Here is a 19,135-nt window from a genome sequence, read left to right on the forward strand (position 1 = left end):
TGTGTTGATGATTTGAAATTTGCTGTGATATTATTGATTAGAAACAAATTAATGAAGACTCGAATGAAATTTCAAAATCGATACATCTTCGAATTGTAATCAATATTCAGATTAATATTGATTATTTGACAAGATATTAGATTTGTAGAAAACGCATCTAATTCTTAAATAATATGGTCGAAAAGAGGGATAATGAAAATGAAGAGCCAATGGAAAGGTTAATGTGCGATAAATTTAATTAAATTCCTCAGAATAGTTTCATTAAGTAACATTTATATTACTAGAAGATTGTAAAATAATTAAACTTCTGCGTGCAGTTTTGTGTGTGTGTGTGTGTGTCTATTAAGGAGCTTCAAGAGATTCAAACTTAGTGAAAATTAAAATTATTACTATGAATCTATATAATAAAGAAATACAAAATAAATTTTCTGATTAGGATTGAAAGAGAAGAAGAACTTTTCGACTATCTGAGAAAACTACTAAGCTACTTGAGAGATACGGGACGTTTTCTCAAGATCTATTGGAAGATAGTTTTCGCACTCTTCTGGGCGCTCTTTCTTTTACCTTTCCTTTTAATTTATGACTGTTCGGTACTCTATTTCTTATTAATCTTTTTAATTTTTAGTTTTATTTTTTTCAAAATTAATAAAAAAATAACTGAATTTTATAAATTTAGTTTCTTTTTTTGAATTTAAATTTCAGATATAGGCATAAAATTAAATCATAATGGCTACGTGATTTTCGCAGGAAGTCAGATGTGCATATGTGGTGTTGCTGATGGGCGGCTACTGGGTGACTGATTGCTTCCCTACGGCAATAACATCGCTAATTCCAATAGTGATGTTTCCGGCATTAGGTATACTCAGTACAGCGGATACGTGCGCTTGTTATATGAACGATACTATAATGGTATTCATCGGCGGTTTGATCCTCGCCATCGCTATCGAACATAGTAATTTGCATCTCAGAATTGCTCTCGGGGTTATGAAAATGGTTGGCTGTAGCCACGCGAAACTACTCGGTGGTCTCTGCATTGTTACAACTTTTATATCCATGTGGGTGTCAAATACTGCAGCCACCGCTATGATGGTGCCTATCATATTCGCCGTCCTACGCGAATTAGAACAGGTGTTAATATTTAATATGATACATATTCATATATAACTAATGATAAAAATAATTAATCCTAATAATAATATAATAGCATAATAAATGATAAAAATTAATAATAAGAATAATTAATAATAAAACTTAATAATAATAAAATATATTTTTTATTTTATCATTAATGTGTTTGTGCATTATATAATACATAATAATATATGTATAATATTTTTCATTCTTCCTCTCACAATTAACTTTGATATTATATATTTATATTTTATTTTGACATATAACATATAATATTACTAAAATTTAGAAAATTTCTATTATATTATAGAAACAATATTTCCATTCAAATATTATATATAAATATTGTGCGTAATATATATAAATTTTATATTATAAAACTTATATTCTATATTTTTATCATGTTTACTTATATTCTGTATTTTTATCACGTTTAATTGTGTTTCTTTTTATTTTATAGGCTGGAGTGGGTAGAGTGTTCAGATCGAAAATAATAGATCCTGAAAAACCGGATATTCCACCGTAAGTGAAGTGTGTGTGATAAACTTAATTGATATAAATAATAATATAAATTACGAAATAATAAATTATTAAAACTAAATACAAATTATTAAAATTGGACATAAACAAAATTAGACATAGACAAAAAATTGAAATTGGCTCAAATTAAGAAGGAAGGTCATCTATTGTTTTGCGATATTCGCAATAATTAATGAAAATTTAATTAAAGAAGATATTCGCAATAATTAACGAAAAATTAATTAAAGAAGATCAGCCAATCCGTATAAGTATAAGCGCGCAGTGAGAAAGGTCGTCCCACTGTAATTTGATACTAGACGCGCGATGAAGCGATGAGCAGAGCTTATTCACTAACGTAACGCTGAAACACCGCCGCCATCATATTTTGGAGAGCGACGTTAATTATTGCGAATATCCTAAAACAATAGAGGACGTTCCTTCTTAATTTAAGATCTATCTTCACACTTCAGGATTGCAAAAAGTTATCACTTTGTATATATTACTTGTAACATTTTATTTTGTTGCTTCTAAATTATAATCTTTATTGGGAGGTAACAAATTTTTTAAATGATGTTCTCTTAGCTATATTTTTATCCGATATTATATAATGATCCTCTTTCATAGCGAGATAAGACCGACGAAAATAACAAAGGCGTACTTGTTAGCTGCGGCTTATTGCTCGACGTTCGGTGGAACAGGAACATTGGTGGGGACTGGCACAAATCTGACTTTTAAAGGAATCTACGAGAGCACATTTCCCGAAGCCGAGGGAATTAATTTCACTGATTGGATGATCGCGTCTTTTCCTCAGATGATCGTCAATTCCTTCCTCACTTGGATATACGTGCGAATCGCTTTTCTGGGATATCTGAGGCCGCACAGTAAAGACGCTGAAATGGCTACAATTGGACATGAAGGAGAAGTCGTTACTAATCAAGTAAAATCACATATAATAAAGTTTATTCGCGTCGTATGCTCAAACTTATGTTTATATTTTGTTTGAATTAATACATATACAAACATAGTAATTTTACGCATGACATATCTAGTAATTAATTTATTTAATTATTTATTATTAGCTTTAATTTAAAATTATTTTAATCAATTAAGCTGTTAGTTTAAAATTGCATAAATATTGTACTATATCAATATTGTTGATTTTTGTATTGTAGTACATAATCAATGACGTATATAACTGACTAAGACCAAGCTTTCATAATCAATTAAGCTGTTAGTTTAAAATTGCATAAATATTGTACTATATCAATATTGTTGATTTTTGTATTGTAGTACATAAATCAACGACGTATATAACTGACTAAGACCAAGCTTTCATATAGTTTATAGGTGAGGGGAGTGAAGCCGGATATTGACAGTTTAGCACAAAGAAAGAACGTTGAATAACCTCTATGCTTTCTCTTTCTATTCTATAGAGTGTCAAAAGCAATATAACGTGATATGACACAAACGCTAACTGAACATGCGAAACAGTATACGAGTAAAATTGGTAAAAATATACATAAAAATATACAGGGTATCCGTCAATTTTCGACCTTAACGAAATAAAGAAGTAGATTGGCTCAAATTAAGAAGGAATGACCTGTATTTTGGGATTGTCGCAATAATTAACGAAATATTAAATAAAGAAGATCGGCCAATCTGCGTGAGTAGAAGCGCGCGGCGACGAGAGTCGTCCCACTGTAATCCGATTTACGCGGAACGATTTCCCGGGCGTGCACAAAAATCAAGTGGACGTACAATTTTACGTGTTGTGCAGCAATTACGTGAAACTGGATGTCTTGTGCATAATGTCGGGATAACCGGTCCAGCAATGCGCTTTCGTGTACAAGATGAAGAAAGGATTCTTGAAGCATTTTATCATCGTATTAGCATCGTATCATTATCAACGTGTGCAATATTTTATTGAGGGATTTTCAACCATGGATCAATTTTTGTAAAGGTACTGTCACCATTAATTTTTTACATTTACGATATATTTAGCGTATAGTAATAGCATTTTGAATAATTTTCAAATTGAGAGTGGAATAGGCCTATGGGGGAAACCACTATAAAAAAAAGCGCACCATGCTATCTATCGCAAGGTAGTGTGGAAAGGATAACGCATCATTTTCTCGCCACTAAAAGGACGGGTCATTTTTCGGCGCGGTATTGCGATATATCGCAAACCACCATCGTGTCTCGGAGAGCGACCCGCCCACCGGTTCGCCGCGCTCGTAGTATGGGATTACAGTGGGACGACTCTCGTCGCCGCGCGCTCCTATTCACGCAGATTGGCCGATCTTCTTTATTTAATTTTTCGTTAATTATTGCGACAATCCCAAAACAAGTCATTCCTTCTTAATTTGAGCCAATCTACTTATTTCGTTAAGGTCGAAAATTGACGGACACCCTGTATAGCTTCTGACAGCTTTGGGACGGTCATTTGCTTCTTGTATGATAGAAAAGGAAAGCATAGATGCTGTTCAACGTTCTCACTCTGTCTTAAACTGCCAATTTCCGGTTTCACCTCTCTCTGAGAATGCTTAATCTAGTTATATACGTCATTGCATAATACATAATGTATTAAACAAATTTGCAACAAAAGAAACGACTTTTCAAATAGCTGGGGCATGCTTACTATAAATTGTCTTTTAATTTGTCTAAACAGTCGTTTTCACGACTATTGTTTGTCATTAATTGCGTTCAAGCATGTTCAAACAGTCGTTTTCACTATTCTCGGGCGACGGTTTATTGCAGGTTTTTCATCAATTGTTTTCACGATTACTGCTTGTTATTAATTGTGTTCAAGTGTGTTCAAACAGCAAATAGTAAATCAGTAATTTTCCAAACCTACTTTCTGATATATCTTGGGAATTTAGAGTTTCTTTGTTTCATAAAAATTTTTTTGTACTCAATTGTTTTTACTCTTTGTCATATTTTTTCGATAAGTACGACAGTGAACAATGTCAAAGAGAGTTCGTACAAGCAGATATATTAATCCCTATAAAGAGGTGTACCACATCATGTAGGTTTAAATTTAAGAAAAGTATCAAAAATACTTCTGCAAGAGAAACCTCATTTGCCAGAACATTCTAAGGTATGCAGTGATTGTAGATTAAAACGTTCACTTAATCGAGCAAGTGGTATGTCCTTTGATCGTTCTAGTGAAAATAATGTTAATATAGAGTGTGATGAAAGCTTATCAGCAGCTGATAACGATTCCCTTAATAATGAAGATGAATTTTTGTTCTCGGTTGCTCGAGTTAGAAGAACTTTTACAAGGGTTGAAAAATAAATTTTTAAGCTTGAAATGTAACGATCCTATGAAACTGAGAATTCTTACTATTGCTCCAGAATCTTGGAGTATTAGGAAAATTTCTAGAGAGTTTGGCACAACAAAATATTTGGCAGGAAAAGCTAAAAAACTAAGGTCAACTCGAGGAGTTTTGGCGGAAGTAATTGCAAAAAGTGGTAAAACCTTATCAGATTCTACTACTACGAAAGTAAATGAATTTTATAACGACGATTCACTTAGTAGATTATTACCTGGGGTAAAGGATACTGTGTCGGTAAAAGTTAATGGCAATCGTGTTAAGGTGCAAAAGCGTCTGTTATTGATGGATCTTAAAGAGCTACATAGATTGTTCAAAGAATTCTATCCAAAAATACAATTAGTTTTAATGCTTTTGCAAAGCTTTGCTTCGCCCGAAGCATTGTATACTGCCTGGAGCTAGTGGAACACACTCGGTATGTGTTTGTACTATTGTAACGGAGCACCTTTCCCGACGTCGCGGATCGGCTCGTCGGAGTCAGGGTTCGGGAGAAGGGGAGGCTCAGACTCGCAAAACACCACACAGTTATGATCTAAAATAAGTTTATTTTAAAGAAAAAGAACAAACAGACGAGAGTTTCGGGCGGTAGGCCCGTACAAGTACGCTAATGTATGCTTATTATTTACACGGAGTCGCGACGGAACTTCGGACGCGGCTTTAATTATCCTAATTCTAATAACTAACGGATACGGCCTAATGCTACTCAAGATATTTACAATGTTTCTTTTACAAAACGCGTGGACGGATCTTCGAACGCGGACCGTGGAGAAACCAGGGGTGGTCGCGTGCAACGGGGCACAGACACAGGCCTAGCAGGGTCTGCCAACCGAGGTCTTCTTCTTCTTCTTCTTAGGTTTTTATGGCCTCTTCTGATGACGATCAAGAAATCCTAGCCAACAACGGGTTAATAGTAAAAGAATGATAGGAGGTCAATTAGAGGATAGTGTGCCACCAACCGAGGTCGGCTGAGGACGGGAGAACCCGTCCTCCGGGTGGCGTACACGCGTGCCCCGTGGTACGCTGGGATACTGGACGTCGGTAGCAACCGACCGGGCCCGGTAGCAACCGGGCTCTAGACCAGGGGAATTAAACAGGACCCCCCCAGAATAAACGCGCGGACGGTGGACGAACGATTTGTCGGGCGGCCGTGACGAAAGGTCGGTTGAGGATCTGGTAGGAGGAGAGAGAGAAAATCAGTTTATTTCAAGACAGTATTATTCCGCGGAGGGCCGTGAGAAATGCAGAACGGGTGGGCGGTCGATGTCCAGGAGACGTGGATACGGCTGTCCTCCAGGAGCTGCGGTGGTTCCTTCAGGTATCGTGGATACGGCTGTCCTCCAGGAGCTGCGATGGTTCCTTCAGGTACGGCGCTCGTCCTCGAGCCAGGAGCCGTAAGAGCGGCTGTCGTTACAGAAGCCGTGAAAACGGCTGTTAATACCAAGAGCCGTGAAAACGGCTAGTTGTTCCAGGAGCCGTGAAAACGGCTAGTTGTTCCAGGAGCCGTGAGAACGGCTGTTCGGATGCCAGGATGCGAGCCGGACAGTCCGGGCGTCGGTTGCGACCGACCGAGTACGGGAGCCCCGTACCCTGGACCGGATCGTCCGTGGTTCGATGGAAGGCTACTGGAAGTCGGAAGCACCCGACCGGGCACGGTGGAGACCGTGCTCTGGACCAGCAGCAAGGAGAGGAGCTCGGTAGGCTTCGATTGCCCAGGGTGCGTCCTGTGGCTTTGAGCGTCCCGAGAGTCGGGACAGGAATAGGTACCGGTCTGCCGGAGCGGCCGCCTTATATAGCCCGGCTAGCTACCCCCACTTGATACCCCCATGCGGTCATGCGCGTAGTAGTGGGGTAGGCCGCGATCCTCAATTCGCGGCTTCCAATTCCGCGGCTCGGTCGAGGTGCTCAATCGGCAGCGCTTGGCGCCAAATTGGCGCCGCGCGGTTTTGTGCGCTAGTAACGGCCTTGCCGTTACACTATTCACTAGAACTATAAGCTGATGTTAGATGCAATAAATGTAGCAGCGTTAACGAAAGTTTGACAATTCAATTTGTAGCTATCAAGAATTGTATAAAGTCAATTGTCTGCAAAAATCCTACATCTGATTGTTACTTGGATTCATGCAATCAGTGTCCAACAATTGACGAATTTTCTAAAACATTGTCTGAAGCTTTAAGAAATGCATTCATTGATAAAGTATAGTACAATATAGTACGTGAACAGCAACATAGAGCAACGTTGCGAACTATTACAGCAGACGTAAGTGATTTTATTGATGAATTTTGTTCCAAACTACATTTTCTTAAGAGTCAGTTATGAAACGTTTCAAAGAAATATATAAGACATTTATGAAACATTTTTCAAACGAATATGTGCTACTTGGGGCTCTAATTAATATCTATATGATGTCCATATTCAGAAATGAATTTTTATAACCTCTAGTTAATGTCTATATGACATCCAAGTGGCATCTATGAATATGTCTAATGGATGTCGAATGGAAGTAAGAAATGCGGAATTGTAAATCTCTAATAGACGTCTATAAAAGAGTGCATCTAATAAAGGTTTCGAATCTCCATAATGGACGTCTACTGGACATCCATCAAGGTTTTTGTTCCGTGTCATATACACATTATATAGGCTTATATACACATTGTAGGGAACCGCTGGGAATATGGTAGATTCTTACTTAATAATCACACGGTAGGAACGGTAAAAATAACATTTATTCCTTAATTGTACATTAACGTATAGGACTTGTGATATCGTCTGGTATATGTGTGTCGATTCGGGGATCGGATCTGCGTCCCCGCGTTTCGGACCCGGTATCGGGTGGACTCCTCTCGGATCCTGTCGGTCTGGGTAGACTCGTCCCTCGTGCTCGTTGACGTCTGCGTGGCCGTAGACCGGATGACCGCCTGAAGCCTAGAGTTGGATATTCGTGGGTCCCGTGGGAAATGCGTGGTGGCGTGTACCACAATATTGACGGGACCTGTACTGGCCCCGATGAGACCGGAGGTGGTAACGGCGAGGTTGGCCTCGGACGGAGGACAGCCTTAGGCCTTCCGTAGGCCTTTTTTACGCCGCGTGGCTGGAAGGCGATGGTAAGGCCAGTCCTGTTACGCCCTCGTTTTATGGTTGGCGTTAGAGAAGGATCATAGACGACCTTCCTTACTTCGTTGAGAGAGGCCGGGATGCAGATCCCGAGAATGACCTTCCGGGAGTAAGGTCTAAACTCTTGTGGGCCCTCCACTGATCGGGGACTCCTGCTGGTCGAGGTGGTCCTTCGTAGCGGAGAGAATGCCACGGGTATTCCTGTTGTCGCCTCGTTGTTCCGTCTGCTTGACAGCAGCGGAGCTGGTCGCATCCTCTTCTTAGCGGTGATCTCCTCTGGGAGAGGAGGTACGTTCTCTGACGCGTGATGTCGCTGAAGTTGCTGCTCTTCTCGAATTCTGCTGCTCTTCTTCTTTCTTCTCGTGATGCTTAGAAGCGAGAGATGTGAGAGGTGACTTGGCTCTGCGGGGGTCCTCCTTATATTTGCCGAATGCTGTCTTTGATTTGCGGGAAAAACACAGTTGGCGTGCGACGCCTGGCGGAGGTGCCCGGTACTAGGCGCGCAGCTTATAAGTAGCCGCCGCGTGTTTGCGCGCCTGCGAGAAAGCAGAGTCGCCGCGTGCTCGCGCGCTTGGGAGAAAACAGAGAAAGCAGAGTTGCCGCGCGCCGAGTCAATGCGCTATCGCGAAACACCTCGTGTGGCGTGTATCGCCACACACATTATATTGTTCAATTTTCAAAATGTTTTCTTAAACTCGACGAATTTTTTAATATGTAGTTTTATCGTATTCAGAAGATCAAATCTACAAAAAATAAAACAAAAAAAACACTATTTTCCTTTTGCTTACATTTTTGAGAGCTAAAAATCAGCCCTTTTCTTAATATTTTCCTTTGTATCATCCGAATTCAATGTATGAATATCGATCGATGATTGAAAATTAAATATACAAAAATACATCATAAATATTTTCAAAATATAAAAAATAATGATAAAAATAACATAAATTTGTTATCCTTACTAAAAAAGTGTAAGTACATTACCGTTACAGTTACAAAATAAAATGCCGAAATTGTAAAATGTAATTTTAAATTCATTAGTTGAGAACTTGTTTTGACAAGTGATAATACACTCTCAGGTTATGCAAGAAAGATATAAAAATTTGGGATCCATAACTTTTCACGAGTATGGAGTCGCCACATTATTCTTGACATGCGTATTTCTTTGGATATTCCGCAAACCCGGTTTCATAGTCGGATGGTCCGAATTAGTCACTGATATGTTAGTATTCTGATTTTTTTGTGAGATAATAATGATATGTACACGCACCGGCAGAAATGGTGTCCCGGTACACAGAGTGTCAGGGAATTTTTAACCTTTACGAAGTAAGGAGGTAGATTGGCTCAAATTAAGAAGGAAGGACCTCTATTGTTTTGTGATTGATGCAATAATTAACGAAAAATTAAATAAAGAAGATCGGCCAATGCGCGTGGCTAAAAGCACACGACGGCGAAGGCGGTCTGACTATAACAAAATGGCGGCACGCGGCGAAGCGGTGATTGGGGAGGGGAGGAGCCTTCGCCACGCTCTTCGCTCCTCTTCTCCCCAATCACCGCTTCGTCGCGCGCCGTCATTATGTTCCAATCAGATCGTCTTTGCCATCGTGTGCTTCTAGCCATGCGCATTGGCCGATCTTCTTTATTTAATTTTTCGTTAATTATTGCAACAATCATAAAACAATAGAGGTCCTTCCTTCTTAATTTAAGCCAATCTCCTTACTTCGTTAATGTCAAAAATTCCCTGTCACACTGTATATGTATGGACAGTCGACGTCATACGCACACACGCGAAGTACACACATACAGTACCGGCCAAAATATCACCTTTATGTTTTTTGAGAATAACTTAACTCAAAGTGAACTTAATTCAAAATGTGTATATTTTTGTTTAATCATATATTTTAATAGTAAGATATAGGTTACTTAACAATAGACTTTTCATTAAATAATGAACACAGCAACTTAAGAAAAATTAATTAATATATGTATACACTTTGAATTAAGTTAGTAGTCCTAAAAAAAAGGTGATATATTTTTGACCGGTATTGTACGTAAGCCAATAATTTATTCTTCATTAAATTTTATCTTTTTATATAATTTAATTATTAATTAATTTAATAGAATGAATGTCGACCTTCAGTGCACATAGTTAAGTCGCATTTCTTAAAGAAAGAAAAAAAAGTATGCATACTAGAGCGCACGAGACACGTATAGAAACAGCGCGGTATCCCGCGCGGTAACTGTTTCGTTCGCACTTCTCATTCACTTCTTTCTCTTTCTCATTCGCGTGTACACGCATCGGCAGGAAAGGTGTCCCGGTATGTATGTGTGGACGACCGACGTCTTACGCACACACGCGAAGCACGCACATAGCCAAGAATTTATTACTTCATTAAATTTTATCTTTTTATGTAATTTAATTATTATTTAATTTAATAGAATGAATGCTTTAATGCACGTGGTTAAGACGGTTATTAAAGAAAGAAAAGAAAATACGCATATCAATACTAGAGCGCAAGAGACATGTATCGAAATAGCGCGGTGTCTCGCGCAGTGACTCTCGCTCGTATTCTCTCGTTCGAGCGTCGAGCGAGAGAGATGGCTATCGGACACCTCTAAAGATGCAATTTCGTTGACGCTAAAAAGTAGCGTCAATCATTGGTTGAACAAAGAAGTAAGTAGTTGCTTCATTGTTTAACCAATGGTTGACGCTACTTTTTAGCGTCAATGAAATTGCACCTTAACTCGGTATCACATCTTATAGTGCTTTCTCTCTCGCTCTTGTGCCGTGCACGAAGGACACAACATCGGAATGCCCCCCACTACTCTACTCCCACTTTCTCTTTCGCTGTTCAGCCCGTGTACATGCGCGCTTGTGTGAATGTGACGTCAGTGAGCGTCAACACAAGCATACCGAGACACCATTCCTCCCGGTGCGTGTACATACATAATATCATAAAAAATATAAATAATATAAATATAAATAATATATATGCGCAGAGACCTCAAAGATTCAGTACCGGTGATATTCGTTTCTATCCTGATGTTCTTCATTCCGAAAGACCCCAGCTTCATTTACAGTTATAGTCAAGATCGTAAGAAGAAAAAATCTCGTTATCAATATAATCTTTGATATAATAATAATTTTAAACAGAGAATTATGATTTTTTTTTGTAAAATATATTAAGTTACAAACTTTTATGTAACATTTGAAAAAAAATAATACGCTAAATCTATTAATTTTGGCAGCTTTCTAAGTAAACACACTAGTAGATACAATGTCATACAATAGTTATCGAATAATATAAAGAATTTTTGAAAATGCAAAATTTTTTTTGATAGCCAATGTGACATTGCCTATATACATTTTTTGCTAAAAAAAACTTCCTGTATCCATTTAAAAAGAACTACATTTATTTAAAATGTCTTAGGGCGATGAGGCTTTATTTACACTTTATATCTATGATTATATGCATATCGCAGCCGCTAAAAGGCCAAAAAGATCGTCGGAAGGTTTAATGACGTGGAAAGTAATCGAGACCAAGATGCCGTGGAGTCTAATGTTTTTATTGGGCGGTGGTTTCGCAATCTCGCGTGGAAGTGTTGCGTCCTGTATGGCAAAACGAATCGGCGAAGCTCTGCTACCGCTTCGCTACTTACCACCCATCGTAATACTTGCCTTGGTATGCTTCTTTGAAGGTATCATAACGGAATTCACCTCGAACGTGGGTATCGCGAATATCACTCTACCAGTGATAGCTCAAATGGTACATTTTTTCATATTTATATGCTTGTATTTGTACATGCATGCATAAGAGTGTGCGTGTACTAGATGTAATTGAAAAAACATAGAATACTATTAATTATAACAAGATAAATAGAAAAATTTTAAGTCATTCTTTTATCTACGCCTTCTTTTCTTTTTGTTCTTTCTTTCTTTCTTTGTTTTTATATGGTGTTAATGTTAATTAACCAGCGCTTGTCTATAGCCTAATCGGATTATTCGAATCTCGTTATCCTCTGACTATTTATTTTTCCTGTTTCTCATTAACTTTAATACCATATAAAAACAGAAAGAAAGGATAAAAAATATCTCAGGACTTTTTGATTTGGATTATTGTATTGTATCAAATAATGTGTTTTACATGTTTTTCCTGTTACATCCTGTATATATACAGGGTGTCCCTAAATTCGCGCCCACGGAGTACAAGACGTGATACTTTAGGCTAAAAGAAATAACTTTTTCCTTTAGCAAAATTGCGTGCGATAAGTAGTTTTTGAAGGAGAGCAGGTTGAAGTAAACCAATAGGCGTTTTGGTGTAAGTGGCGCTCAGGGCCGGCGCGCGCGCTTCGCTCACTTGTATCAAATTCTTGACTAGTATTTACAAGTAATGTTAAAACATTAATGCTTTGTTATAATTAGTTTACTATGAATTTATTTTTATCTTAGTTATGATTTTATTTTAATTATACATATAATTAGTTAGATTATACTTACAGATTATACTTAGACTATACTTAGATTATACTAGATTATACTTAAGACTCAAATAATAAGAATCAACTTGAATACTGAACCGTGATCTTTTTCCATATTGTATTTTTTCAAAAGTGAATAATTAACAAAATAAATATTGCTTTTATTTCTTACGTAATAAAAGATAAAAGAATGTCTGATTTCGTAGATCTATCTGAAAATAGAGACAAATGTAAATAGTAATGTGCTTTGCGAGCTAAACCTAATGCCGGCGGCACAATTGATATTTTTGTAGAAAATTTTCCAAAATGTAAGAAAATGATGAAAAAAGAAAAAAATTTAGAAGAATAGAAACGCGTTTAGCTCGCAAAGCACATTACTATTTACATTTGTCTCTATTTTCAGATAGATCTATGAAATCAGACATTCTTTTATCTTTTATTACGTAAGAAATAAAAGCAATATTTATTTTGTTAATTATTCACTTTTTAAAGAATACAATATGGAAAAAGATCACGGTTCAGTATTCAAGTTGATTCTTATTATTTGAGTCTTAAGTATAATCTAGTATAATCTAAGTATAGTCTAAGTATAATCTGTAAGTATAATCTAACTAATTATATGTATAATTAAAATAAAATCATAACTAAGATAAAAATAAATTCATAGTAAATTAATTATAACAAAGCATTAATGTTTTAACATTACTTGTAAATACTAGTCAAGAATTTGATACAAGTGAGCGAAGCGCGCGCGCCGGCCCTGAGCGCTACTTACACCAGAACGCCTATTGGTTTACTTCAACCTGCTCTCCTTCAAAAACTACTTATCGCACGCAATTTTGCTAAAGGAAAAAGTTATTTCTTTTAGTCTAAAGTATCACGCCTTGTACTCCGTGGGCGCGAATTTAGGGACACCCTGTATATATACACTACTCAAAAGAAAATAGGGAACACTTTTTGTATACCGAAAAATGGACTATTTTCAAACGATTGTAACTCAGCGAAAAATGATCGTACAAAAGTTTTAAGAAAAGCGTTTTGAAGCTCAAAGTTTCAACTTTAACGTACAATCGATAGTTTTTAAAGATCTTTTTACGTTTTCACTACTATGCCCTAAAAAAAGGACACCGTTTTTTCCCCTAAAATTACGTATTTTTGACGCTCTGTAGCTAGATAAGAAAAATTCTCGATAAATCCAACTCAATTTCCAAAAAGCATGACATTTTCTCTACAAAATGATTTTTTTAAAACTTTCCTACGATTTTTTTTGGCTGAGTTACATGACTTTGAAGCTAAACCTGTATTTTTCAGAGCAATTGTCGTTACTTGGCGAAAAATCATCGTACGACATTTTTAAAAATAGCATTTTCAAGCATGAAGCTTCAGCTTTAACGCGCTATCGATAGTTTAAAAAAATTTCTTCATCTTTTTAGTCCTATGCCCTAAGAAAGAAACACTGTTTTTTCCTTAAAATTACATATTTTCAACATTCTGCAATTGCTATAAAAATTTTTTTCTTAAAAAATTTAGATCAATCTCCGTAAAAACAACTTTTTTTCTACAAAATTTTTTTTCTAAAAACTTATTTACGATTTTTTTCGGCCGAGTTACATGTCTTTAAAAACAACCTTAAATTTTATTAAAAAATGACGTTTACCGCCGGCATTAGCGTTACCCAATGTGCACCACGTGGAGGTTGCCGGTCGGGTTTTGCCACATCGTGTATGTGTGTGTGCTCACACACACACACACACACAGCAGAGAGGGTTTGGAGTCGTTAAATACTGCAGAAATGCCGAACTGCGAGGTCCTTATCTCTGCTGTGTGACACACACACACATACACACACACACACACACACACACACACACACACACACACACGATGTGCAAAACCTGACCAGCAACCTCCACGTGGTGCACATTGGGAAACGCTAATGCCGGCGGGAAACGTCATTTTTTAATAAAATTTAAAGTTGTTTTTAAAGACATGTAACTCGGCCGAAAAAAATCGTAAATAAATTTTTAAAAAAAGAATTTTGTAGAAAAAAAGTTATTTTTACGGAGATTGATCTAAATTTTTTAAGAAAAAATTTTTTATAGCAACTGCAGAATGTCGAAAATGTGTAATTTTAAGGAAAAAACAGTATTTCTTTCTTAGGGCATAGGACTAAAAAGATAAAGAAATTTTTTTAAACTATTAATAGCGCGTTAAAGCTGAAGCTTCATGCTTGAAAATGCTATTTTTAAAAATGTCATACGATAATTTTTCGCCGAGTAACGACAATTGCTCTGAAAAATACAGGTTTAGCTTCAAAGTCATGTAACTCAGCCAAAAAAAATTGTAGGAAAGTTTAAAAAAAAACATTTTGTAGAGAAAATGTCATGCTTTTCGGAAATTGAGTTGGATTTATCGAGAGAATTTTTCTTATCTAGCTACAGAGCGTCAAACATACGTAATTTTAAGGAAAAAATCGGTGTGTCCTTTTTTTAGGACATAGTAGTGAAAACATAAAAAGATCTTTAAAAACTATCGATTGTACGTTAAAGTTGAAACTTTGAGCTTCAAAACGCTTTTTTTCGAATTTTTATATGATCATTTTTCGCTGAGTTACAATCGTTTGAAAATAGCTCATTTTTCGGTATACAAAAAGTGTTCCCTATTTTCTTTTGAGTAGTGTATTTAGAGAGTAGAAAAAGATTTTTAATTCTATGCAAACAATAAAAAATGGCCCAAAAATTACAGTCGGTAAAACAGATAGATTGAAAAATCCCTTTAATAAGATATTAATTTCGATCGTGTCAGTCTTAACAGAACTGTAACAGAAATTGCTGTCAAGTAAGCAGGCTCTGCCAGCAGATCATAAGCTTACTACATATACACAGATGATGCCAATTTGCCAGCAATTTCTGAATAATCTTTTGTCAATTTACTGGCATATTGCAAGCATTTTGTTTATTGGGTATTTCCTTCTATCTACTAGTGCGTAGCGATGGAGATCCATCCCATGTATTTGATGATACCAGCTACGTTGATGTGCTCATTCTCATTCCGTCTGCCGGTTGGAACACCACCGAATGCAATCATAACCATCGCCGGACATATCCCAACTAATTGGTTAATCGCCGGAGGCTGCGCGCCTGCAATCTACAGTTTGATAGTAGAAGTTATCTTGTTCCCAACGTGGGGTGTTTTCATTTATGGAATTCAGGATTTTCCTAATTGGGCCAGACATGCTGAAACAGGAAATAATATGAATACAACCTGTTAATCAATTGGATAGATGTACAAACTGTAAAAGTTACGAAACGTACTTCAATTTTTGCCATTTGATTTGTTTCAACAAAATTTACTGTATAACGATATAAAAAATTAATACTTAAGTAGCCTATATTATATTTTATGTAGCTTCTCTCTCATTCATTACAGTATAAGTACGCTATATAATTTATATCATATATATTGCACTTAATTCAGATAAAAAATATAAATATAAATGATAACAATGTTACAATAATTGATATATACTAGCATATTAATTATTTTTTCAAAATAAATCTCAATATAATAAAATAAATGTTTAACAACTAAATACTTTTTTGTTAATGTACATAAACATTACGCGTACTACGCGTACTATAAACATTCACAGAAGATTCTCGTAGTGTAATAAGTGATAAAATTTTTAAAATGTTGCGCAGACATTTGGCGGTAACGGAAGTTGTACGGATAATCGCACTTCTTGAAAAAGGCTTTCGCATGTATTATATAGCGCAATGTGTTAATGTATCCGTGTCCGTAGTGAGCAGAGCTTGGTCACGATACCAAGAGACCGGATATTATACGAGACATCAAGGCAGTAATCGATATATATCGAAGACGCGCGAAGGAAATCGGCCACTCGCGACACGCGTGAAATAAATAAGCACTTTCTAAGGTAACGAGAACTTTAATGGGCAACACAACAACAAGTGGTGACACAGAACACACAACAGCGGAAAATAATAAGAAACATGGAGACGATTCGTAAACGCGTCCGTTCAGGTTGACAGCTGGTTCCAGACTTCCGACTCAGCTGACTCGTTGTTGATAAACAATAACTTGGCGACGCGCGCGGAGACGGTCTTCCGTCGACGAACTTCCCGACAAAATAACGAGTAGCGAATACATCCGCAGGACGGGATGCGGGGGTGCAACAATATACAGGATGAATCATAATGGTTGTACCAACCTTTTACCATTAGAGATCAATTACCGACTGCAACTCTAATCAATTGAATGATTCATAGATGATAGCTGCTTGGATCGACCGTGTCTGCAATACATACAAGCGAGTTAAATACTGTGAATCAAATAATATACATATATATATATATATATATATATATATATATATATATATATACAGGGTGTTTCATTTTAATCCGACCACCTAAATTTCTCGGAACCTAAGCAAGATAGAGAAAAATGTTTTAGACAAAAGTTGTATGGTTTCAAGGGGGACATAAGATGGTGTCATTAGTTTGATCTTGAAGAGCCACCTGAAGGACACGCGAAGGTCAGCTCCAACTTTTTAAATGGGACACCCTATATGCTTTTGCATATTCTTGTAGCTCATCTCAAGAGCTTCCCAAAACACTATAATTAAGTTAGTTTTCATTAAGTACTTTCCAAGTTATGAGGCTTGAAATCATTTTTTAATTTTACATAAACCGTAAAATATCTTGTAAAATATTCATTTTTCGATTATTTTACCTTAATACTTTTATGTACAAAATAATGAAAAGAATCAATTGGTGTAAAGAAAACTCATAGTTGTTTCGAAAAAAAATATGTAATTTGCAATTAACAATTACATATTTTTTCTTAAAAATAACTATGTCTTTTCTTTACACCAATTGATTCCTCTCATTATTTTGTACATAAAAGTATTAAAGTAAAATGAATAATCGAAAAATGAATATTTTACAAGATATTTTACGGTTTATGTAAAATTAAAAAATAATTTCAAGCCTCATAACTTGGAAAGTACTTAATGAAAACTAACTTAATTATAGTGTTTTGGAAAGCTCTTGAGCTACAAGAATATGCAAAAGCATATAGGGTGTCCCATTTAAAAAGTTGGAGCTGACCTTCGCGTGTCCTTCAGGTGGCTCTTCAAGATCAAACTAATGACACCATCTTATGTCCCCCTTGAAACCATACAACTTTTGTCTAAAACATTTTTCTCTATCTTGCTTAGGTTCCGAGAAATTTAGGTGGTCGGATTAAAATAAAACACCCTGTATATACAGGGTGTACCACCTAGAAGTGGCCACCCCCTTTTATCTTTTAAACTAAAAGAGATAGACCATAACAAATATATATGAAATTAAATGGCTTTAACTGAACTTTATTGTGAGCATAGTGGTTGATTACAAAATTTATCTGTATTAAAGAACGGAGAGATATGTATAATTTTTTTATAATAATGTAGATATTTTGATATAATAAAAGTTGTAGCGCTGTTTGAAATGAATATAGCAATGCATGATTTAATGTCAATATTTTACATATTATACGAGATTTTCCGGCTTGAAATATCGCGGGCGACGTCCACCATTTCATTTTCGGCCCTGCGATATAGCCAACTTCTGACTCGTGCATTAGAGGTTGACATATGTCATGTTGTCATTTAATCATGATACTCAAAATTTGCAATTAACAATTCCATATTTTTTCTTAAAAACAACTGTATGTTTTCTTTACACCAATTGATTCCTCTCATTATTTTGTACATAAAAGTATGAAGGTAAGATAATCGAAAAATGAATGGTTTACTAGATATTTTATGGTTTATGTAAAATTAAGAAATTATTTCAAGCCTTATAACTCAAAAAGTACTTAATGAAAAGGTACTTAATTATAGTGTTTTGGAAAGCTCTCGAGATGAGCTGCAAGAATATGCAATGAAAAATAGGAGGTTCCATTTAAGAAATTGAAGGTAACCTTTATGTAACCTTCAAATGACTATCCAAGGTCAAATTATTGCCATCCATCTTCTGTCCCCCTCGAAGTCAAGCAACTTTTATTTGAAACATTTTGTTGTACATTCAAATATAAAAAAGTTATTGGGATGGATAAATTAAAATGGCTCACCCTGTATATGTATACAGGGTGTCCGAAATGTGTGGGAACACCTAAATATTTCGGAAAATAAGCATAATAGAGAAAAATGTTTCAAACAAAAGTTGTAGAGTTTACAAAGATCTATTTACTAATTTTATCAGTCTGACCTTGAGTGGCGTCCCTAAGGTCAGGTCAAGGTCACGTCGATTTTTGCAAACGGAACACCCTATTTACGATACCAGAATTTGATAGCTGGTATCAAGAGCTTTTCAAAACACTATAATAAAATAAGTTTTCATTAAGTATTTTTCGAGTTTCGGAGCTTGAAAGTTACAGTACTGCCGCGCCGGCGTCGGCATTAGCATTACCCAAGGTGTACCACGTGGAGGTTCTCCGGTCGGATTTAAACTTCGCGTGCGTGTGTGCGTGCGTGCGTGTGCGTGTGCGTGTGCGTATGC

At 36.3% G+C, this 19,135-nt stretch overlaps 1 protein-coding gene across 1 annotated transcript; it reads left to right on the forward strand.

The window, feature by feature from the left end:
* Nucleotides 1-173: 173 nt before the first annotated feature.
* LOC105248165 (protein I'm not dead yet-like) lies at nucleotides 174-15,840 on the forward strand. Its single transcript, XM_020026525.2, has 9 exons — nucleotides 174-217; nucleotides 437-590; nucleotides 748-1,128; nucleotides 1,592-1,653; nucleotides 2,275-2,587; nucleotides 9,170-9,312; nucleotides 11,091-11,185; nucleotides 11,574-11,857; nucleotides 15,553-15,840. The coding sequence occupies exons 1-9, from the start codon at nucleotides 174-176 to the stop codon at nucleotides 15,838-15,840; spliced, it is 1,764 nt and encodes a 587-aa protein (XP_019882084.2).
* Nucleotides 15,841-19,135: the final 3,295 nt, after the last annotated feature.

The sequence above is a fragment of the Camponotus floridanus genome, unplaced genomic scaffold (assembly GCF_003227725.1).
Source record: "Camponotus floridanus strain SB8 unplaced genomic scaffold, Cflo_v7.5 scaffold36, whole genome shotgun sequence".
NCBI lineage: Eukaryota > Metazoa > Arthropoda > Insecta > Hymenoptera > Formicidae > Camponotus > Camponotus floridanus.

Excerpts from the sequence above, each read along its gene's own strand:
- LOC105248165 (XM_020026525.2), top strand. The coding sequence starts at position 174 with ATGGTCGAAAAGAGGGATAATGAAAATGAAGAGCCAATGGAAAG. Across the intron at positions 591-747 it reads TTTTAATTTATGACTGTTCG|GAAGTCAGATGTGCATATGT; the intron begins GTACTCTATTTC and ends TGATTTTCGCAG. Across the intron at positions 9,313-11,090 it reads TCCGAATTAGTCACTGATAT|AGACCTCAAAGATTCAGTAC; the intron begins GTTAGTATTCTG and ends ATATATGCGCAG.